Below are 22,320 nucleotides of genomic sequence, written 5' to 3'. Positions count from 1 at the left end.
AGATTCGTTGCTACAAGGGAGAGTGGTTATAAGATGCCTGAGAACTGAGTCCCGAGATACTCAATCTGAAGTTGGGGAAATGTGCTCAACCATCAGAATCCACCTGGACGCCGCTGCCATGCCCCCAACCTCGAGAACTACATTTACCAGAATCCTTTCCGCCCAGTCCTTCCGGGTCAGAGCCGGCAAATGAAGTCTCGCGAGATTTAGAAGGCGGAAGTGGAGCGGAAGCCATTATCCTCGGGAGGTGTTAGGGGCTAGACAGATGGGCCTTGGAGAGCTCCTCTATGGTTTTTTCCCAGTGATTGGTGACGTACCGCATCTCTGCAGTAGCGGGACCTTCCGTTTGAACTTCTCGACCCTTTGGCGGCAACTTCTGTGACCTCCGCTACCCCTGCTCGGTCGGGTAAGCCCTGCTTTCCTCATTTAACCCTTTGCCCCCTGTCTTCCTGAGGACTTTAGAGGCCCATAAGGCAAGGATGAGTTAGAGGGGGCCGGAACCTGGTACTGGAAAGCCAGGCAGCCGGGCGAGGAATGTGTTTTAGACCCTCTGATCGATAATAAGAAAACAGATTTTTGAGAAAACGTATAAACAGTAAAATCCATAAAGAAAATCTTGGGAGAAGAGGAGGATGCAATTAGGAGCACAAAGGTTTCTGAGGTTTCACAATCTTTTCTTGGGCTAGTGACGCGAGGACTGAAATTTAGGACCATATTTAGCGGGCTGGGGCAGGCCACTGGTCATATGGTAAAAAAAAAAAAACAAAAAAAAAACCCTGACACCTTGGGGTTGAGAAGGAAAAGCCCGGCCTAATGACTTCAGGGCATTATGGTGGCTCAGGAACTGGAGACCACGAGCATAAATTACCTTTCTTTTGCTTTTGTGTTCAATTTCCTTTTGCGGTCAGTTTTGTCTAATATTAATTCAGGCACACAGGTTTTCTTTTTGGCATCATTTGTCCTGAATACGTTTTATACTTAAACCTTTTGATGCATTTGTTTATTTTATGTTATTAGTTTGGTTGACTTACATAAATAGCCTATAACTAGATTTAAAAATTCACTTCAACATTGTTATTTAACTTGAGAGTTAGTCCATTAATAGTTATTGTCATTGCTAACATTTTACATTGTCTTTTACCATCTTGTTTGGTTCTTTTTATATATCCTTCTCCTATAGGACATATGTGCAAAAAATAAAGAAAACACATACACACAATTAAAAGGATAACAAAACAAATCTACAAATCAAGCTAAGAAAAGATTATGAAACCTCAGAAACTTTTGTGCTCCTAAATTGCATCCTCCTCTTCTCCCGAGATTTTCTTTATGGATTTTACTATTTATATGTTTTCTCAAAAATCTATTCCCTTATTTTAGTAATTTTTGTGAATGGTCTCACACTCCTTAAATATTTTCAGACACGTCCTATTTTCCATATTGATGCAACTATGCATTATAATTTAGAGATTTCTAAATATCTTGTAGATGAAGTTTATACACCTACCCATGCATTCTTAGAAACCTCGTGGCTTAAATTTTAGAGTCAGTTTACGAAGTTCCACCTCCTGGGGTTTCGTTTTCAGGTTGTGTTGAATATTAATTTTGAGAATATTGGCATGATTGCACTACTGAATCTTACAGTTAATCAAATTTTCTCTGTTTACATCTTCTATGTCTTTTAATAATGTTTTATGAATACCAATAAAAAGAATGTAAGGGTTGTGGGGTTTTTTGTTAGCATTATTCCTGGGAACTCAGAGAAGGAAAACTCTGACTCCAAAAAACCTCCGCTGCCTTGCGGCATACCTCTTCAGGGGAAAGGCTAAGGGAGTAAACCCCGACAGAAAATCCGGAGCCGGAGTCCCTAAGGCGGTTTGACGTTGTAGTCAACACCGGCAACTCCTGCGGCGCACCTGAAGCCAAGCTGTATTGACTCCGTCTTTCCCTTGGACCCTTCAGCTGCGAAGAGAGGGTGGGTCTGCTGCATGGGCAACAGCAGACCCTCCATATCACCCTGCCCAGGCTCTGTAGCTTCAGCTTCACTGGAGAGGACACTCCAGCGTCATCGCAAGATGTCGATTCAACACGAGAGGAGACAGATACCATGTCACTCCCGAGTCGAACTGCACAGCCATTCTCGGCAGTGCAGATAGACTCTTAAGAAGCTACACCATCGTCTCTCGAGACGGACGGCTGCCGACGACGACGACGACGATTCCTGGGAACTGTGTGTGTGCGCATGTGCGCGTGCTTGAAGATTACATTCTTTTGCCCAACAGCTTTGTATATTGAATTTGGGTTCCACAAGGTTGCTAAAATACATAATTCTCTTAATTTTTGTGTAGTGTCCTAGATGTTTTTCATAGACAATTTTATCTGTATAGAATGAATAAGTAAATATTTATAAATATTTTTTGTTTAGTACATTTTTTAAAATTTGTTTTCTGGAATAGCTGGCGGCTTCTGGTAGCACTGAATGGAATTTGGATAGAAGAGTCCTGTTTTTGACATTAAGGGGAATGAACTTTAATGCTTGCTGGAGTTTTTAAAGATAGCATTTATTATGTCAAGAAAGTGCTGTTCTTTTCCTAGTTTAAGAGTTTTTCTCTTTTCTCATGAACAGCTGTAGCTTTTTACAAGTTGTTGTTTTTTTTTTTTTTTTTTCCAGTATCTACTTTGATATGTTTGTTGAAGTACTTCCAGCACCTTAAAGGATGCCTGGCCTCCTGGCCCGGGGTAGGTGCTAGTACTGTTTGTGCATGGAATCAATGAGTGAATAATATGCTTTCCTTAACTAGTCTGATAGTGTGATGAATTATACCAATGAAGTTTTCTAATGTTACATTAAATTTGCATTGGCAAATAACTTACTTGGAAAGAATACTTACTATTGTACCATTTTGGGCTTCCATTTGCTCGGTTTTATTTGGTGATTTGGACCTATGCTTGAGTGAAATTGGCTTGTAATTTTCCTTTTCAGATTTATGCTAGGCTTATAAAATGGGGTTGGACTGTTCCCTCTTTTTTCTAAACTCTGGAGTATTTTGCCTAAGAATAGAATGACTAGTTCCATAAAGGGAGCTGTACCAGGAAAAAATTTAGGTCTGGAGTTGTCTTTGTAGGAATTTATTGTTTTTAATTTTAATTATTTAATTTTGATTTTAGAGAGAGGGGCAGGGAGGGAGAAAGAGAGGGAAAGAAACATCGATGTTAAGAGGGAAGCCTCAATTGGTTGCCTTCCCGACAACCAGGAACCAAACCCACAACCCAGGCACATGCCCAGACCTGGTCGTCGCTTGCTATCTTTTATCGTCTTGATAGTAGCCATTCTAACAGGTGTAAGGTGATATCTCATAATTTCAATTAGCACTTCCCTGATGCTTAGTGATGTTGAGCATCTTTTCATGTGCCTGCTGGTGATTCCTTTGTCTTTGGAAAAATGTCTATTTGGCTCCTCTGCCCATTTTTAATTGGATTGTTTGGTTGTTTGCTATTGAGTTGTATGAGGGTTATTTTGGTTTTTTACATATATGTTATTTGGATACTCAGCTCTTGTCAGATAGAGATGACTTGCAAATATTTTCCCCCATTTAGTAGGTTGCCTTTTCGTTTTGTTGATGGTTTCCTTTATTGTACAGATGCTTTTGCTTTTGTTTCCTTTTGGTGTCAAATTTGAAGAAATTATTGCAGCTTACTGCTGTTTTCTTCTGGGACTTTTTAGGGTTTCAGTTCTAACATTCAAGTGCTTAGTCTATTTTGAGTTAATTTTTGTGTACAATGTGAGATAGTGGTTTGGTTTTATTCTTTTGCATGTGGCTGCCCAGTTTTCTCAGCACCATTTATTGAAGAGACTGTCTTTTCCCCATTGTTTAATCTTGTCTCCTTTGTCGTATATTAATTGACCATGTATGTGTGGATTTATTTTGGAGCTCTCAATTCTGTTTGGCTGATCTTTGTGTCTGCTTTTATGCCAGCCTGTTCATTTTCTTAATGATATTATTTGATAATTAAACATTTTTCATTTTGTTAAAGTTTAAGTTACTGGTTTATTTTTTCTAGTTCTGTTTGTATCTAGTCTAAAATATTGTTGGGTAATTCAAGGTCATTAAAATAGTCTTTGGATTTTATTTTCTGGGGTTTGATTCATCTCAAATAGATTTTTTTTAATTAAAATTTTTGTGTATGCAGTGATAATAGAAGTCAAAGTTCCTTTTTTTCCATTTAGTCTTTCAGCATCATTTATTAAAAAGACTGCTGTCCCTTTTTGTTTTTTAAGTGAATAATATTGTGATAACTATGTATGGGTCCAGGTGGGTACTAGACTTATCATGCAGATCACTTCATAAGTTATATAAGTGTCTGATCACACTTTTGTACCCCTAAAACTAATATGATATTAATGTCAACTATAATTTAAAAATAAATTTATTGAATTGCTTTGTTCCCTTATTGAAAATTATATGACTCTGCACTTGTAGGTCTATTTTTTACCCTGTTCTGTCCTGTTGCCCTATTCATCTACTTACTCTCCAGTAACTCTTCATTACTGTGGTGAAGTTTGTGGTATGAATCATCCAAGTTTGTTTTTCTTTCTTAACATTGTCTGGCTCTTCTAGATCTTCTGCATTTTGATACACATTTTAGATTTGGCTTGTCGATATTTGGACAAAGCCTGCTGGGATTTTGCTAGGGACTGTATTATATCTGCCAATGATTTGGGGCAACATGAATACTTTAATAATGATTCTTGTAGTCTATGAAAGTGATATTCCTCCCCACTTATTTAGGTCTTTAAGTTATTTCAGCATTGTTTAAGTCTTTATTATCAAGCTCTTACACAACTTTTTATTTATTGCTAGATATTTTATATATTTTATGCTATCATATGTGGAATTTTTTTGTTTTGTTTTCCAATTCTTTGCTGAGATGCATTTTTTCTGGTTGTGATTACTGTGAAAGGAATATGAGATTATTTGCTGAAAGTAAGGGTAATGGTAAGACAATTTTTTATTCAGAAAAAAATGTTGAGATTTCTACCTGATTATTGGGAGATTGGGTTGCCTAGTATGCTTTCTGTAGTGTAGATACTCCTTTTGGAGTAGCAACTTCGAGTTTCAAAGGTTATTTGTGAGTGCGGATTGGTCTTCCCAACTACCTTCAGGAAGGAGACAGATGGTTGGAGTCATCCAGGGCTGGTCTTTTTCTGATTCGGAGTTATGGTAGGCAGAAGGTAAAGGAATTTGGACAAATAAGTTGTAGAAATGATGGATTGTAATGAATCTCAGCTTGATAGGTGGGGCAGTGTGAAGAGGAATTTGCTGTTAGAGAGCAAGAAGGTAGAAGCATGAATGGCCTGGAATCCTCTTTAAAGTGAACAAGTTCATGCAAGAGGCATGTTGTGTAGAAGTTTTGTCCAGAGAGCAGACTTCTAAATCACTGTCTGAGGTAAAATTGGTAGCTAGAGATGACAAGGCACTGGTTCACAGTTGTGTATGTTATGCAGTGTGGGGCCAAACAGATTGGAACATGTAGTCCCAGAGGGCCCATCCTCACAGATACCAGAACCATCCTAACCCATAGCAAACGTTGAAGTTGAAGAACAGGAGTCTGGGGCCCAAGTGTTTAATGAGTGAGGAAGTTTAACATAGTTGTACTTGATGACAGATTACTTGGGAGAACGAATTTGAGTCTTAACTTGAAGCAGGACAAGGTTCTCCACCACATTGCCCAGAGGTTTTGCCTAAGTAGGGTAAAAGCTTGGGATCAGACAGAACTTGCTGCTTAAAAGAGGAAATACTGTACTGGAAAGCAAAAATGAGAATTGTCCTGTGAGCAGGAGATAGAAAGCCTTAACCTTTCCTGGTAATCTATTCTCATTTACTACAGACGCCTGCTCAAACAGTCCCATGAAAGCAAGAGAGTAGCTTTCTGATGCCATTGCCCTGGCAAATTTTTTGTCATTCTCACAGGATGGCAGCTGTTGATATCTCTCCCACATGTGGTAAGTTCTTTTTTGTTTGTTTGTTTTTTTAAATATATTTTATTTATTTATTTTTAGAGAGAGGGGAAGGGAGGGAGGAAGAGAGGGAGAGAAACATCACTGTGTGGTTGCCTCTCACATGCCCCTAACCAGGGACCTGGCCCGCAACCCAAACACATGCCCTGACTGGGAATGGAACTGCTGACCTTTCGGTTTGCAGGCTGGCGCCCAATCCACTGAGCCACACCAGCCAGGGCTCATGTCGTAAGTTCTTAGGGTGAAGAATACCTTCAAAAATAAGCTTAAGTGATGACTGCCACTTCAGCCAGGACAGAGGGAGGGCTGCCAGGGGAGGATGGATGACTGGAAGGCAGTGGGAGCCAAGTCCTGGGAGGCCTCCCAGGTGACTCTGATTCAGGGTCTTTGTGAGTTTGGGAGAGGGAGGGAGGGTATATAGTAGACGGGAAAGGAAGAACACAAGTATGGGTAACCTTGCACTATCGTATTTGTTATTTTGCTAAGTCTGAACAAAGAAAAAGCTTTCTTAGAGCTTTAATTTCTTCACTCATAAACTGAGAATGTATATCACCTTCTCTGTGGGTATGTTGGCCCACTCTCTTCTTCCTGTCCTTGAGTAGAGCAGAGTTGCTCTGGCTTGTTATCAAATGTGTGTGTGTGTGTGTGTGTGTGTGTGTGCGCGCGCGCGCACACGCGCTCTCATTGACTGGGGATGTACACTGCATATTTAACAGTTTACTGGTTTGTGAGGGTCAGACAAGCTTTAGTTCTCATGAATCCTGTCTTCTCTAGCTCTATCCACCCAGGACCCTGCCCATATCCAGGAGTCAGAAATTCTTCTTGCTTCAAAAGACCATTCTTGTCACCAGGATGTGGACCTGTTGGCTTGTCATGGCCTGGAGCCTCATATGCCAACTAATGTTGGTTCTCAGGTACACCAAACTCTCAGGGGCCGTAAGGGTGGGAGAGTCACTTCCTAGAACACCCCCAATATCACATAATAAAAAAAATTTTAGACTTTTATTTAGGCTAACTGAGGCCAATCAGGGATCAAGAGAAAAAGCCAAAGAATGTTACAAGGCCATCCTGGTATCAGGGTTGTTAGGGAAAATTACTTACATACCAAATGTTTCTCTTATAATATGGTTCAAAGTGCTAGGGCCAGGCTAAAAGTGGAGGGGGAGTTTGGTCTCATGTCAGAGTTGCACTTTAAACAGTGTGGCGGGATGAGATCACCTCATAGGAAAGAGACGACAACTGCTGACTGGCTTCCGGAGTAAATGTTGAGATATATGAAATGTTGAGTAGCTGTTCAGAACGCCATACTGAAAATCCTGTGTTTCAAATCTCTCACACCCAGTCTTCACCTCTGCCATCTTTGAACACAGGTTGGTTTCTCACTGAACCCCAAATGTGTGTGGTGTTTCAGGACTCAGTGACTTTCCAGGATGTTGCAGTGGACTTTACTGAGAAGGAGTGGCCCTTGCTGGATTCTTCTCAGAGAAAACTATACAAAGATGTGATGCTGGAAAACTATAGCAACCTTGCCTCAGTCGGTAAGACTGGCATCATTTCTTCAAGTATGCATCAAATGTTTTTGTTTTAAGTATTTCCTGTGACCTGGGAGCTGATGGGGATTTGGAGCACAGTTGTGACCTAGTGCCTACCCTCCTGGTATCTCCCCATGGATATTGAGGCCAGTCTATTGCATTAACTATGGAGGTTGTCAAGTGTGTCTGAGCTTGGGCAGAGGTTTCTTTCTTATTTTTCTTTTTATTGAATTTATTGGGGTGACAGTGGTTAACAAAATTATAAAAGTTTCAGGTGCACATAGGCATAGGTTTCTGAACTAAGAAATCCTTTATTTCTGAGTTAAGAAATTTTTTAAAGGGCAAAAACATGTGGGTATTTGTGGTTTTATTTTTTATGAAAGCCTTTCAATGTGTCCGATAGAAATTTGTCACCATCATTCTGCTGCTCCTAAGTCAGTCTTGTCCATCTTCAGAACTCTGACTTCAGAACACGTGTCCTCTGCACGATCCTCCCCCAACATGTGTCTTTCCCCGTGAGTAGGGTGTCAAGTGGGGAAACCCAGCCTCATCTCCCACTTGGAGCAAGAAGAGGAGCTGAAAACAGAGGAGAGGGGACTTCACCAAGGCACATGTCCCGGTAAGCACCAGGCAAACACAGTGCTTCTGAGTATTGACTATCCAGTGATTGGGGTGGAGGGAGGTCCATTAGGAAATGTCACCCAGGGAAATTTGAAAATGCTCATTCTCTTTCACTACCCCTCCATTCTCTCACACAGGCTTTGGATTCAGTGTCCTCTCACCTTTGAATTTGACATGTCCACACAGACTCTTCCTTCCATCCTTTCATAGTCAACATTCCTGATCATACTCTTTCTGTTATTATTAATATATGTCTTCGAAGAATTAGTATGCTGACATAAGTGTCTACCCCTGTCATTGCCAGTTGTCTCACACAGCCAATTTTTTTTTCCAAGTATATTTTATTGGTTATGTTGTTACAGTAGTCCAATTTATTTTTCCCTTTGCTCCCCTCTGCCCAGTTATCCCCCTTCCCTCCAGCAATCCCACCCCACTTAGTTCATGTCCATGGGTCGTGCATATAAGTTCTTTGGCTTCATCCTTTCCTATATTATTCTTAATTTCTCCCTGTCTATTTTGTACCAACCAGTTATGCTTCTTAGTCCCTGCACAATTTCCCCATTTCTCCACCTTCCCCCTCCCAGCTGATAACCCTCCAAATGATCCCCACACCTATAATTCTGTTCCTATTCTGGTTTGCTTAGTTGGATTTTGTTTTTAATTTTTAGATTCAGTTGTTGATACTTGTGAGTTTATTGTCATTTTAACATTCATAATTTTGATCTTTTACTTAAGTCCGTTTAACATTTCATATTATAATGGCTTAGTGATGATGAACTCCTTTAGCTTTACCTTGTCTGGGAAGCACTTTACCTGCCCTTCCATTCAAAATGATAGCTTTGCTGGATAGAGTAATCTTGGTTGAAGGTCCTTGCTTTTCATCACATTGAATACTTCTTGCCAGTCCCTTCTTGCCTCCAGAGTTTCTCTTGAGAAATCAGCTGATAGTCTTATAGGCACCCCTTTGTAGGTAACTCTGCTTTTCTCTTGATATTTTTAAGATTCTCTCTTTATCTTGAACCTTTGGCATTTTAATTATGATGTGTCTTGGTGTGGTCCTCTTTGGGACTAGCTTGTTTGGGACTTTCTGTGCTTCCTGGACTTGTATGTCTATTTCCTTTGCCAAATTTGGGGAGTTTTCCTTCATTATTTTTTCATATAAGCTTTCAATTTCTTGCTCTTCCTCTTCGCCTTCTGGCACCCCTATGATTCAGATGTTGGCACATTTAAAGTTGCCCCAGAGGTTCCTAAGACTCCTCATGTTTTTTGATTCTTGCTTCCTCATTCTGCACTGGATGACTATTTTTTTCTTCCTTATGTTCCAAATCATTGATTTGAACCCGTTTCCTTCCCTTCACCATTGGTTTTGTGTGGGTTTCTCTTTATTTCATTTAGCATAGTCTTCACTTCTTCTCTTATGTGTTTTCCATACTTAAGCATATCTGTCAAGCCTGTGAGCATCTTTATCACCAGTATTTTGAATCTACATCTCTTAGGTTGGCTATTTCCTTGTTTGTTAGGTTGGCTATCTCCTCATTACTTAGTTCTCCCACTGGAACCTTGATCTGTTCCCTCTTTTGGGCCATACTTTTCTGTCTCCTTATCTTGACAGACTCGTGTGTTTGCTTGTCTCGTGTCTTAGGTAGAGCTGTCATACCTGTTACGTTGTAAGAGGCAGAGCCTTAGGTATTTGTCAGAATGGGCAATGACACTGTGTGTGGGGGAGGGGTCTGAGAAGGAACAATGCCACTTGCTCAGCACTCAGCCCTTTTGCAGGCACTTCTCCCACTTCTATATGGGACTGGCGCCTCTCTAGCTGTTTCCCTGGCCGTCATTCCCAGAGTGGGTGGCTCTGCGGACGTTTTAGGACCACGGGGCCCTTCTAAACAAGCAGACTCTACTGAGAGACTGGCAGTTTCTGCCTCTGTCCCAACCCCCACCAGACTGCATAGTCAGAAGCAGTCTGACTATGAGGCTTTATTTTCCCCGGCACTGGAACCATGAGCCGTGCAGTCTGGTCTGGTGCTGGGAGCACTCCCCAGGTGTCCCTCCCTACGCTTCAAAACGTGTGACTGAACTTTCCACGGGCCCGCTGCTGCTGCCACCACCACACCACATCCTCTCCACCCTCCTACCTGTCTGGATGAATATTTCTTCTTTATATCTTTGTTTGTTGGACTTCCATGCAGCTCGATTTTCTGGAACTTCTGGTCGTCTTTTTTTTTTTTTTTTCCTCCTCCCCACCTGTTTGTCTCTAGTTTTGAGGTAGTTGTATTCCTTCTTAGTTGTGGAGGGAGATGCATCATGTCTGTCTAGTCCTCCATCTTTGCTGGAAGTCTGCAAAATTTTTTAGTCTTTTTTACTCATGTGCATTCTTTTTTTCACATCACCTTTCCTTCTTTAGGGTTACTTGCAAAAAAAATAACCCAAAAAACATTTTTGTCACCAGCATGCCACCATTTTTCTTTTCTTTTCTTTCTTTCTTTTCTTTTTTTTTTTCCCAGCATGTTTATCTTTTTTCAATTTGTTTCAGATTGGGAGATTCCATCTAAAACCAAATGGTCCATTCTCATGCAAGATATTTTTTTTGGGAAGGAAACATCCAGTGATGTGACAATGGTAAGATTTTCTTGACATGATTCTGGATCTTCCATAGTAAGGTACAGTTGGGGCAGCGTAAGGTAGAAAAGGAGCTTAAGAACTAGACCAGTGGCATTCCCCAAGAGGAAACAGTGTCAGAGACACTGAATAGTACCCATTACTAACCCCAGGCTTTTCCACTTAAGAGTTCTGATGAATAAATACTCCTATTATTGTGTCTCAGATATAAGCATTGGGGCTCAGTTCAGTTTTAAAGTTAACCAAATATATGTAAAAAGCTTTGTAACAGTTACACAGATGGAACCTTAGAGCATACATAGCATTCACCTGTTCTATTTGAGAGAGCCCAGATGGCACAGGAGCAGTTCTTTGGCATGATAAATTATGACATCTTTAGTCACAATGACGTGCTCCAATTTATGTCCACTTATATGGGGATAGTTCTTAGGAGTGTAATGACTGTTGGAAATGCCTTAGCACTCATCTTTTAATTGACAGGAAAGAACTCATCTTGGAGAGAAATCCACTGACTATGCTCACCTCTTTGAAGTCTTCAGCATGGGTGCTCATCTTACTCAGCAGATGGGAAGGCACACTGGCAAGAGGCCCTATCACCGCCGGGACTATGGGGTCGTTTTCAAGAATAGGTCACATCTGACTCAACATGTAAGCATTTACAATGGGAGGAAAATGCATGAATGTCATCAGTGCCAAAAAGCCTTCACCACAAGTGCTTCCCTTACACGGCACAGGAGAATTCACACTGGGGAGAAACCCTATGAATGCAATGCCTGTGGGAAAGCTTTCAATGACCCCTCAGCCCTTAGGAGTCATGCGAGAACTCACCTCACAGAGAAGCCCTTTGACTGTAGTCAGTGTGGAAATGCATTCCGAACCCTCTCCTCCCTGAAGATACACATGAGAGTTCACACTGGAGAGAGACCTTACAAGTGTGACGAATGTGGGAAGGCATATGGCAGGAGCTGCCACCTCATTGCACACAGAAGAACACACACTGGAGAGAGACCCTATGAATGTCAAGACTGTGGGAAAGCTTTCCAGCATCCCTCACATCTTAAAGAGCATGTCAGGAATCACACAGGAGAGAAACCCTATGAATGCACCCAGTGTGGAAAAGCCTTTCGATGGAAGTCTAACTTTAATTTGCACAAGAAGAACCACATGGTAGAGAAGACGTATGAATGTAAAGAATGTGGGAAATCCTTTGGTGATCTCTTATCACGGAGAAAACACATGCGAATTCATATTGTAAAGAAACCTGTTGAATGTAGGCAGTGTGGGAAAACATTCAGAAACCAGTCCATCCTTAAGACACACATGAATTCTCACACTGGAGAGAAACCATATGGGTGCGACCTGTGTGGGAAAGCCTTTAGCGCGAGCTCAAACCTAACTGCACACAGGAAAATACACACCCAAGAGAGACGCTATGAATGTGCTGCCTGTGGGAAAGTCTTCAATGATTACTTATCCCGGAGGAGGCACATGAGCATTCATCTTGTAAAGAAACGTGTCGAATGTAGACAGTGTGGGAAAGCCTTCAGAAACCAGTCAACTCTTAAAACACACATGAGAAGTCACACAGGAGAGAAGCCGTACGAGTGTGATCATTGTGGGAAAGCCTTCAGCATAGGCTCAAACCTTAATGTTCACAGGAGAATACACACTGGGGAGAAGCCGTATGAATGCTTGGCCTGTGGGAAAGCCTTCAGTGATCATTCATCTCTTCGGAGTCATGTGAAAACTCACCGGGGAGAGAAACTCTTAGTGTCATCAGTGTGGAAAAGGCTCCAGTGACACACCTTTAAGGAACAGGAGCGCTCAGACTGGAAGGAAACCTTATAAGTGTAAGGGAGGCAGAAAAGCCTTTCTGAACTCATCTTACTAGGCACAAAGGAATACATGGAACTTGGAGGAAATATAGTTTGTGTAATGACTGTGGAAAGACCTGAGTTTTTTTTCCTCATCACTTTGGAGATTTGTGAGAGTTCATGCTGAGGGAGAAAATTATCTAGTGTGGAGAAGCTGTCAGTGTACATTTAACTCTTAACAAACGTGACAACTTGAGAGAAACCCTAGCCTGGTATTTAATGTTAAAGTGACTGTAACATCACCTGGTACCACTGGGCAAACAATTCCTGATCTCATTGTATTTCTCATGAGAGAAATAACACAAAAGAGAAAAGCTATAAAATAAGGAACATTGGAAAGTCAGTAACAGTTCAGCAAACTACAGCCAACTGTTTATGTACAGTTTTCAAGCTAGAACAGTTTATATTTTTAAGGGAGAAAAACATATGACAGAGACTGTATGTGGCCCACAAAGTTTAAAACACTCACTGTCTGGCCCTTTACAAGAAAAATCTGCCAACCCCTGTTGCACAGCAGTGGTTCTCAACAGGGGGTAGTTTTGCTCCCCAAGAGACATTAGGCAATTTCTGGAGATAATTTTGGTTGTTAAAACTGGGGGAGGTGTTACTGACATGTAGTTGGAAGACGTCCATCAAGGATGCTACTAAATATCCTGCAATTGCAGAGGAAGGAGCCTCCCAGAATAAAGACTTATGTGCCCTAAAATGTTAATATTGCCGAGGTTGAGGAAACTTGATCTACAACAGCCCCTCAATTTTTATGAAACTTGAGTATTCACAGTAGAATGCCTATTTAAAACTTCAAAAATACAGTCCCTATGTGGAGATGATTTCATCTAAAGCCCCCTCACTTATGCTTATGAGAATTCATTCACACTCCTATGGAATTTTCTAGTGAATATGAAATAGCATTTATCTTTCATCATGAACACACTGTAGCTCACACATTTTTAGTGTTTGTTTTTAAAGTTATGCTCTAAATTTCCCTTATCACAAAGGAGTTGTATATAATATTTTAATTATAATTTCATTCTTAATAATGTGTTAATTTCCTTTTGGGTGACTGACTTGACCAATAGACTCTGTGGGTGTTTTTTGTACCTTTTTGTTACAAGTATCTAAATGAAATGCGTTGTGATCAGACCATGATGTCCTTATTAAATGTGTCCTTTGGGATGTTCCAGCCAGTGATGGCATATACTTCTAGTTGCTTCCCCAGTATCTCATCTATATCAAGAAAACCCAATTTTTGTCAGATTAGTAAGGTGTACTGTTTTTAAATCTCTCAGATTTTCTCACAACTAGTACAGTCCATGTTCCACAGCCTGGCCGTTAACAGATAAGCAGCTGTTCCTGTATGGGCTCTGAAAATACTCTTGGAAAAGGGGCCATTCATACCTGGATTCTTCTCCGTGTTATTTTGGTGTCGGGGGGGTTTGTTTTGTTTTGTTTGCTCTTCCCCCTACGTCTCACCTTGCAAAGAGATCCAATAACTATTGTCAGAGGATACATATTGTGACCATGAGGATGCAAAGCACAGGCTAGGGAGAATCCTGCAGCAAATTCACAAATGAGCCTGGCCTCCCCATGGCTTCTTTGAGTGTCTATCCTGGCCTTGGATTTGTTATTTCGGGAGTTCCTATTACAAAAAAATAAAACAACAATTGGTTTAAGCTGCTTTGGATGTTTCTTTTTTTTTTTCTATTTAATTTTTGTATTCTTAATTGGCAGAGGGAGGATTCTGCCTCGTCCAGCTGGATGCTCTAACCCACCTGGTCATTAGTGAGGGGTATTTTTGAAAATTTTTTAGAGATAGAAAAGGTGAGAGAAGAGGGAAAGAAACATTGATATGACAGAGAAACGTCAATCAGTTGCCTCTCACACGCACCCCAAATGGGGACCAAGCCCGCAGCCCAGGAATATACCATTACCAGGAATGGAATTGGTGACTTTTCACTTTGCAGTGTGATGCCCAACTAAGTGAACCACACCAGTTAGGACATTAGTTTTCATAACTGCTGCACATGTGGGTATCATCTGCTTATGCTTTTAATTCTTGGATATGGATTTTTTTTTTTTTTTTTAGATTTATTTATTTTGAGGTAGTGGGTGAGAAACATCAATGTGTGGTTGCCTCTTGCACACCCCTAACTGGGGACCTGGCCCAGAACCCAGGCATGTGCCCTGACTGGGAATCAAACTGGAGATCCTTTGTTTCACAGGCCAGCATTCAATCCACTGAACCACACCAGCCAAGGCTGGATTTTTTAATTCTTAAAACCAGGTTTTAAAATTGCAGTTTATAGCTTTGATCTACTTAAACATTTATTTTCCTGACTTTTGTGTTGAAGAACTGTTGGTTTTCACAAAAGTGCTGAATGGACATCTACTTTGATGTAGTTTCTTCTTAAGGTGGAGAAAACTATTTGTAAATGTCCTAGAGAAATACAGTAGATTTCTGTTCACCCTTTGCAAGTAAAAAAGGTGGATCGTTCCACTACTGACATTTTTTTTTAAGTACTGAAAAGCAGGTGCCATCAGTTTCTTTTGCATCTGGAGAATCTGAGGCAAAGACACTTAGGTGACTTGTCTGAGGCCAACCTGTTAGCAAGTAGTAGTGTTTCTGTGTAACCCTGGTATCTGATTCCAGATCCATATTTCTTTTATGTCAGGTCTTGTTCTGTGCCCCAGGTCTCTAGAGTGAATCAGGATATTTGCCTTCATGTTGCTTACATTCTACTTGGGGTTGGGACACCTGATAAATTAATAAATATATTGTATGTCTGATGGTGGTCAGTTCAGTGGAGGAAAAATTAAGCATGGTGATGATGGGGAGGAATGTGGGCTTCAGTGGAGCAGTTGGTTAGGGAAAGCCTTCTGTTAAAGGGGACATTTGAGCAGAGATACAAATGACCTGTAATGTGAGGAAGAGCAACTTTAGCAGTTCAAAAGCCATGAAAAAAGTTTGTGCATGGGACAAAGGGGCCAATGTGGCTGAGGTGGATCAAGTTTGTGAGTAGAAAATGATGAGCTCAGAGCTAGATTAGGGTCCTGATCATGGGGACATACTGCAACAAGTGAAAAGGCTGCCTTTCATTCTCATTGTGGAGGGTTTTCAGCAGAGGATTGACAGCTATCCGATTTATGACTAAAGGATCACAGTGGGTTCTGGGTTGATATGCTAAATGGAGGGACAGGGTAGAAACAGAAACCTCTTAGGCTGTTGCAGAATTCAAGGTACATATGGTGGTCAGGTTAGTAGTAGTGGTTTGAGAGTCACAGTAATGACTGTAGCTGTAGTTTCGTTTTCACTTTCAGATCATGTATTATCCCACAACTTACCTACCTTTTCTACTGAAGGACAGTACAGTTAGGTACTGGACTGTTTCCATTTTCCCAGTTATGAACAACGCTGCTTTAAGAAATTTTGTACATGTCTTCAGAGAATTGGTGAGTTATTCCGGGAATGTTCAGTTCCTGGGTTATAAGGCCTTTGCATGGTCTGTTTATTAATATAATGCCTAAGTCATTTCTGTGGTGTTTGTATAATGGTACTTTGTGTATGTGTGGTAACATTTCAAACAGATTTTATAGAAATCAAAAAAGTGCTTAATTCATATATGTACAGCTAAATTATCATATGAACACATCCATGTAATCAGGCAGAGGCTATTACCAGCATTCCTGATACCCCTTCTTGCCTCATTCAAATGACAAACCTGCTGCTCTCCATAAATGATCAATATTCTGACTGACAACATGGTTTGGATTTTTTGTTTCTTATTCCTATGCAAATGGAACCATACAGTATATGTATATTTTTTTGTGTGTGTCTGTCATAATTGTTTTGAGTATCTCTAGCTAGTACATTCCATTGTGTTCCATTGTTTTGAATATTCCACAATTTGTTTAAGCAGTTTGTGTTGATGGGTGGACATTTGACTCTTCAGCTTGGGGCTATTGTGAGTAGTGCTACTATGAGTATATTTTAATATTTCTGATAGTGCACAAGTGTATGTATTTCTTTTGAGTGTATACCATGTACTGAAATTGTCATATGGGATGCATATGTTCATTTATCATAGATAATGCCAATTTTTAAAGTGGTTATGCACATTTACTTTCCCAGAAGCTATTATATTGAGTTGGATAAGATACTAAAGTTGCCTGCCTTTTTCTTACTGATTTATGTGTTCCAAATATGAGCCCTGTGGTTAGATAAGTTTTGCAAATATTTTCTCCCACTTGGTTTGTCTCTTCAGTGTTTTAATTGGTATTTTTTATGAAATGAGTTTTTAATTTATATGTCATCCAGTCTTTATAGACAGTTCTCTTCTGAGTAAAAATATTTGCCTACCCTGAAGACAAGAAGGTGTTCTACATTTTCTTCTGCAAGTTTTTTGTTTTAATAAATACATTTACAATCCACCTAGAATTGATTTTTTTCTGTATTGTGTAGGGTAGCAATGGGTCCCCCCACCCCCCATGTTGATCCATTAAAAAGTACACATTTACCCGAGGGATTTGGTATGTCACCTTTGTCAGATACTGAGTTTTATATGTCTTTGGCCTAATTCTGAACTTTATTCTTTTGCCACAATGTTTAAATTATAAGAGGCTTTATAATAATTTTTAATGTCTGTATGGACTGGTTTCCCCTTGTGGTTTTTCTTATTCGGTGTTGCTCTAGGTATTCTTTCTTGCTTTTTTTTTTTTTTTGTTTGTTTGTTTTAATATATGTACTTTCCTATTATCTTGTCCAACTCTATGAAATTAGCTAGTTGGTATTTTTATTGGCATTGCCTGCAGTTTATAAGTTCACATGGGGAGAACTAACATCTCTATAATGTTAAGTCGTCTTATCCAAGAACAGGGGACGTCTTTCCATTTGTCTGTTTACTTTAGTGTTTGACAGAAACGTTAAAAAATTTTTCCTATACAAGGTTTCTCATAACAAGTTTTTGTTGTTTTCCCTAAGTACTTAATCCTTTGTTGTAAATGAGATTTTCTCTACCATTATGACTCCTCTTCACAGTTTCTGTATAAGAAAGCTACTAAGTTTGTATCTTAATTTTATAATTTGTTATTTCAGTGAATTATTTTACTTTTTAAGTTTTACTACTGCCTTTCTGGGGTTTTCCAGGCATATGATTACATCATTTGCAAATTGAGATAGCCTTACTTGTTTATCAATTCTTATGCCTCTAATTGTTTTTGCTTGTCTAATTGCATTGGCTAGTACCTCTAGCACAGTGATAAATAGTGGGCATTCTGGCTTTGTTCTGTGGGTAAAACCTCTGTCGTTCTTCTATTAAGATAATGTCTTTTAGAACTAAGGTAAATATTTATTTTATCATATTGAGAAGGTATTTTATATTCTTGAAAGTTTTACCATGAATGGATGTTGAAGTTTGTCAAAGTTTTTCTGAGCATCTGTGAAGATCATGATTCTTTTTCTCTGATTTATTAATATAATATGTGACTTAAGAGATTAGCCAAAGAACATATATGCACATATACATAGCCCATGGAGGAGTTGCTGGGTGGATCGGGGCATGGGGGGTGGTGGCGGTGCAGGACCTCTGTAATAATGTCAACAATAAAAAAAGGTTGCATTCTGAATTAATTCCACTTGGTCATGGTGTATTATTAATGTTGTTTTAGAATCTGTCAGTATTTTATTTAGAATTTGACATTGGTATTCACGAATCATAATTGGTCTGTAGTTTTCTTTGTACTGTCTCTGCTTTAGGTATTCATATTATACTTCCTTCAGTAAGAGGAATTAGGGATTTTTCTTTCTTTTACAATGCTCTGGAATAATTTATATGGCATTACTACTCTGGTTTTGGAAGATTTGGTAGATCTTTCTGTGAAACCATCTGAGTCAAGTGTTTTTTTAATGGGATATTTCCTTAGGAACTTGTATTTCTTTTATGGTCATAGCTCTGTTTTAAACTTCCTAACTTGAATGGCATCAATATTGGTAATCTGTATTTTCCTAGGAAATTGTTGAATTCATCTAGCATAGGTGTCAGCAAAGTAATCTCGATTTAAAAGTTTTTTCTGATTCAGTGGTCATCACCTATTTTTTTGTATATTTGCTTTTTCTTTTCTTGAATAAAATGAGCTAGTGGTCTATTTGTTTCTGTTTTTTTGTTCTGTTTTTATTTTAAATTAATTTTGACTAGTAGTAACTATTGTTTTCTGTTTCCCTCATTAATTTTTTTTTCCCAAATGTCAAAGGGAAAAAAAAAGCCACCCCAAAAAACACACTTTAATTCCAGCCTAACAGTGCCCGGTGCAACGTCTGGGGACAGATTAGGTACAGTGCTCTGTGATCACTACTCATATAGGTGGCTCCAAGAAGGCCCCCGAGGGGAATTTACCTTCAGGGGGGCTGAGCCAAGGGGAAAAGGGGAGTCCCGCAACAGGGTAGAGGCAGGCAGGGTAAAAGGCACTACTTCTTGGCAAAGGAGATCTCATGGGATTGTTCTGGGTGATCTGGAAGCCCTGTAGGAAGTTGCCAACACCCTCTGCCTGCACCTCACTGTCAAACTCCATGAAGGTCTTGTTGTGCCACCCTGGGACCAGCTGGACCTCCTTGAAGCCAGGGAACTGGGTGAAAATCATGGACAGCATGAGCTCGTTGGTCTCTGGCAGGTGAGGAACAAGATGTGCTTTAGTGGGTTTTCTAAAGGAGGCTGCGTAGGTAGCATCTGGCCCGGCATAAGCTGCTGTAGGGGCCTGGCCCTGGTGGGATCTGGCTGGGTTTGAGCCCTGGAGATAGGAGCACACCAGGGGAAGGCATGTAGGGAGGCTGGCCCACCATGTGGTGCATGATGCGGGGCACCTGAGTCATTGACAGCAAGCCTGGGACAGCTCTGGGGACAGCCCCTACTGTGAGAGCAACTACCCCACCCTGCATGACCTCCTTAGCAGCCAGGGTCTCTTGGGTTTCTTTTTCTCCTGCTTAGAGTCCTGCTCCACGAAGATGCCCTTTTCTTGCCATTGATATCCAGTTTGGTCTTGACATACTGGATGTGTGTGGGCTTGTCATAGAAGGGGAGCCCTTACATGGAGCACAGGGCATTGGTGCTGCTGACCTTGAAGGTGACAAAGACTTGGCCCTCGTCTTCAGGCTCCGTGACACCTGGATTTGCAGGATCTGGCCAAACTGGGAGAATATGGCATACAGGGACTTCTTCAGCTCATTCTTCTTGAAGTTGTTGATATGAATAGTGTGGTTGGCGTGGGTCTGGGGACCTGCCATGTAGGGAGGTGTCCATGGGGGCAGGGAGGTGACAGAGCCACAGGTCTGGCAAGTGGCTCCTGCTATGTTTCTGAGTGTTGAGAACCATTGTCATTAATTTCTGCTTTTATCTCCATTTTTCTTTATGCTTTCTTCTGGTTTATTTTTTCATACCTGCTAATTTATTCTTAATCATTTATCATATGGACAAGTGTTTTGTGCAGTGAATTTTCCTCTGATCACTGCTTTAAAATGCATTCCATAGATTCTAATATATAACCCTTGATAATCATTATTTCTTTAAAATTCTGTAATTGAAACTTGTATTTCTTTTTTTATAGGAATTACTAAGGTTTTTAAATGTCCAGGTAGAAGAGCTTTTTTTTTGTTTTTGTTAATACTCTGTATTGTATGTTGATTTTTCTGCAATTTAAATATAATATGTCTCGATGTAGATTTTCTTTGGTATTGATCTTGCTTGGTGATCTCTTAGCTTCCTGGATCTGTGGTTTGATGTCTGTCATTAATTTTGGAAAATTCTCTTCCATTATTACTTACAATATTCTGGCTTTCTCTCATTCTTTTCCTAGTATTCCCAGTACATATGTTATACCTTTTGTCGTTGTCCCACAGTTCTCAGATACTCTTGTTTCTTTCTCTCCTTGCATTTTATTTTTTGATCTCTAGCATTTCCTTTTGATTTCTTTGAGTTTTTCTGCTTACATTACCCATTTGTTTTGTGTGTTCACTTTTTCCATTAGAATCCTTAACATATTGATCATAGTTATTTTAAATTCGCCATCTGATAATTCCAAAATCTGTTATACCCAAGTCTACTTCTGATGCTTGCCTTCTCATTTTAGACTTATTTTTTTCTTGCCTTTTAACATGTCCTGCAGGTGTTTTTTTGTTTTTTTTTTTTTGTTGTTGTTGTTGTTGTTGAAAGCTTGACATAATATGTTGGATTAAAGGAACAGCAGTAGATGAATTGGCCTTTAGTGGTGTGGGGTTTTTTTTTCCCCCTGGCTAGAAGTTAGTTTGTTACTGGTTGCTATAGCTATTGTGTCAGAGGCTAAAGCTTTCTTTAGTGTCCTTATTTTTGTCTCTGTTTTTTGGTGTTCTTCTATAGACTCCTTGAATAGGGCTATGACTAGCAGTTCTTTTAACTGTATTACCATTATACAGGAGCCTTAGAAAATTCTTCTCACCCTTTAGGGTAAGCAACACGAGTTTTTTTATATGTCTTTAACTAGCCCACTGCTACTTTCTGAATTCAGAATAAAAGCTGAGTTTTTTCAAACCTACCGAAATACTCCTTGGGAATCTAAATAAATAAATATATCTGCTTCCAAAGATAAGTTTGACTCAGAACTTTGAGGGTTGTTTTGACTTAATATTTCTCATAATTTTTTAAAAACTAGTTTTTCTACCTCACACAGGATAGCAGATTTGAATACTTTTTATGTAGGTTAATGACAGTCTTCCATGCACCACAGTAAGGTAGTCATTCACCTGCAAAAGACACGTGAGAAAAGTGCTTATTGGCTAGACACTGGACCCCTTGGTCAGAGTTCTTAGTCTGTTGAGACTCATTCAGACTGCTCTGCCTTTCATGGCTGTGTCAACTGATGAATCAGTTGGGCTGGTGGTGCATGATGGGATGGGCATGTGGCCACAGGGCTTCTGTCTTCCATTTGCCTTCCTGAAACCTACGCCCTTCCTTTGCACTTGGCATGCTTCTGTGCAGGTCTTTGGGTGAGTGGTGGGAGCACTTACACACCCTTGAATGAAGGTTCTGAATGTTCCATAGGCCTTGGTCAATAGTTTTCCCAGGCTCATTAGTGAAGAAATAGCTGTCATTGCCTGGCTCTTGCCTACTCTGGAAAAATAAATGTGTATGCCCTAGAGGCCAGGCCTAAGGGGAGGAGAGCACTTCTCTCAGCACTGAGTAAAATTTGGTATTTCCTTAATTAGGAACCTTGGAATCCAATGCAGTTATGCCCTCTGTGCCCAATCCCTCCATCACGTTAATTAGCACAGAAGGAAGCTGAATTCCCATCTCCACCTAAGTGTCCCAGAGCTCTTGAATCTTATTGCACCTCCTTGCCAGTTCTAGGGACAGACAAATCTTACACAATCTCTCTGGAGGGAACTTTAATTATACTCTTAACTAGTATTGTCTCACTCTGGCTTTCAATTCTCGGGGCCTCTCAGCAGTACGCAGCTCTGTCTTGTGTAAGGTTTGAGTAACGCCAATTCACTCAGGACTTTTTCCTCTGGAGAACCAGTGACTATCGGTTAGGTGCTTTGCATGGAATTAGGCTTTGGGAAGAAAGACAATAAGACATTGTACTGTCCTTAAAAGAGTAAAGGTCAAGAAGGAGTGACCTATGTAAACAATAA

At 40.1% G+C, this 22,320-nt stretch overlaps 1 protein-coding gene, 1 non-coding gene and 1 pseudogene across 4 annotated transcripts; 2 read left to right on the top strand and 1 right to left on the bottom strand.

Annotated features, from left to right (window-relative positions):
• The first annotated feature begins 227 nt into the window (after positions 1 to 227).
• ZNF317 (zinc finger protein 317) lies at positions 228 to 13,863 on the top strand. Of its 3 annotated transcripts, none has more exons than XM_090289510.1 (8): positions 228 to 406; positions 2,672 to 2,739; positions 5,973 to 6,004; positions 6,794 to 6,933; positions 7,431 to 7,557; positions 8,075 to 8,170; positions 10,706 to 10,791; positions 11,272 to 13,863. In XM_090289510.1, the coding sequence occupies exons 3-8, from the start codon at positions 5,974 to 5,976 to the stop codon at positions 12,589 to 12,591; spliced, it is 1,800 nt and encodes a 599-aa protein (XP_090145636.1). In that variant the 5' UTR covers positions 228 to 406; positions 2,672 to 2,739; position 5,973; the 3' UTR covers positions 12,592 to 13,863. The 3 variants fall into 3 exon arrangements, with proteins under 3 accessions (XP_090145636.1, XP_090145635.1, XP_090145637.1); XM_090289509.1 differs by having other exon boundaries at positions 5,890 to 6,004; XM_090289511.1 differs by lacking the exons at positions 228 to 406; positions 2,672 to 2,739; positions 5,973 to 6,004 and having other exon boundaries at positions 6,869 to 6,933; positions 7,390 to 7,557.
• Positions 13,864 to 15,044: 1,181 nt separating this feature from the next.
• On the top strand, positions 15,045 to 15,174 carry LOC149999788 (small Cajal body-specific RNA 24). Its single transcript, XR_016513817.1, has one exon.
• Positions 15,175 to 19,013: 3,839 nt separating this feature from the next.
• On the bottom strand, positions 19,014 to 19,941 carry LOC149999787 (U1 small nuclear ribonucleoprotein A pseudogene; annotated as a pseudogene).
• Between the last annotated feature and the right edge of the window lie 2,379 nt (positions 19,942 to 22,320).

This window comes from Furipterus horrens, unplaced genomic scaffold (genome assembly GCF_987537825.1).
Source record: "Furipterus horrens unplaced genomic scaffold, mFurHor1.1.pri manual_scaffold_10, whole genome shotgun sequence".
NCBI classification, from domain to species: Eukaryota; Metazoa; Chordata; class Mammalia; order Chiroptera; family Furipteridae; genus Furipterus; species Furipterus horrens.
The sequence above is the reverse complement of the archived record's forward strand: the minus strand, read 5'-3'. Positions and strand labels throughout refer to the sequence as shown.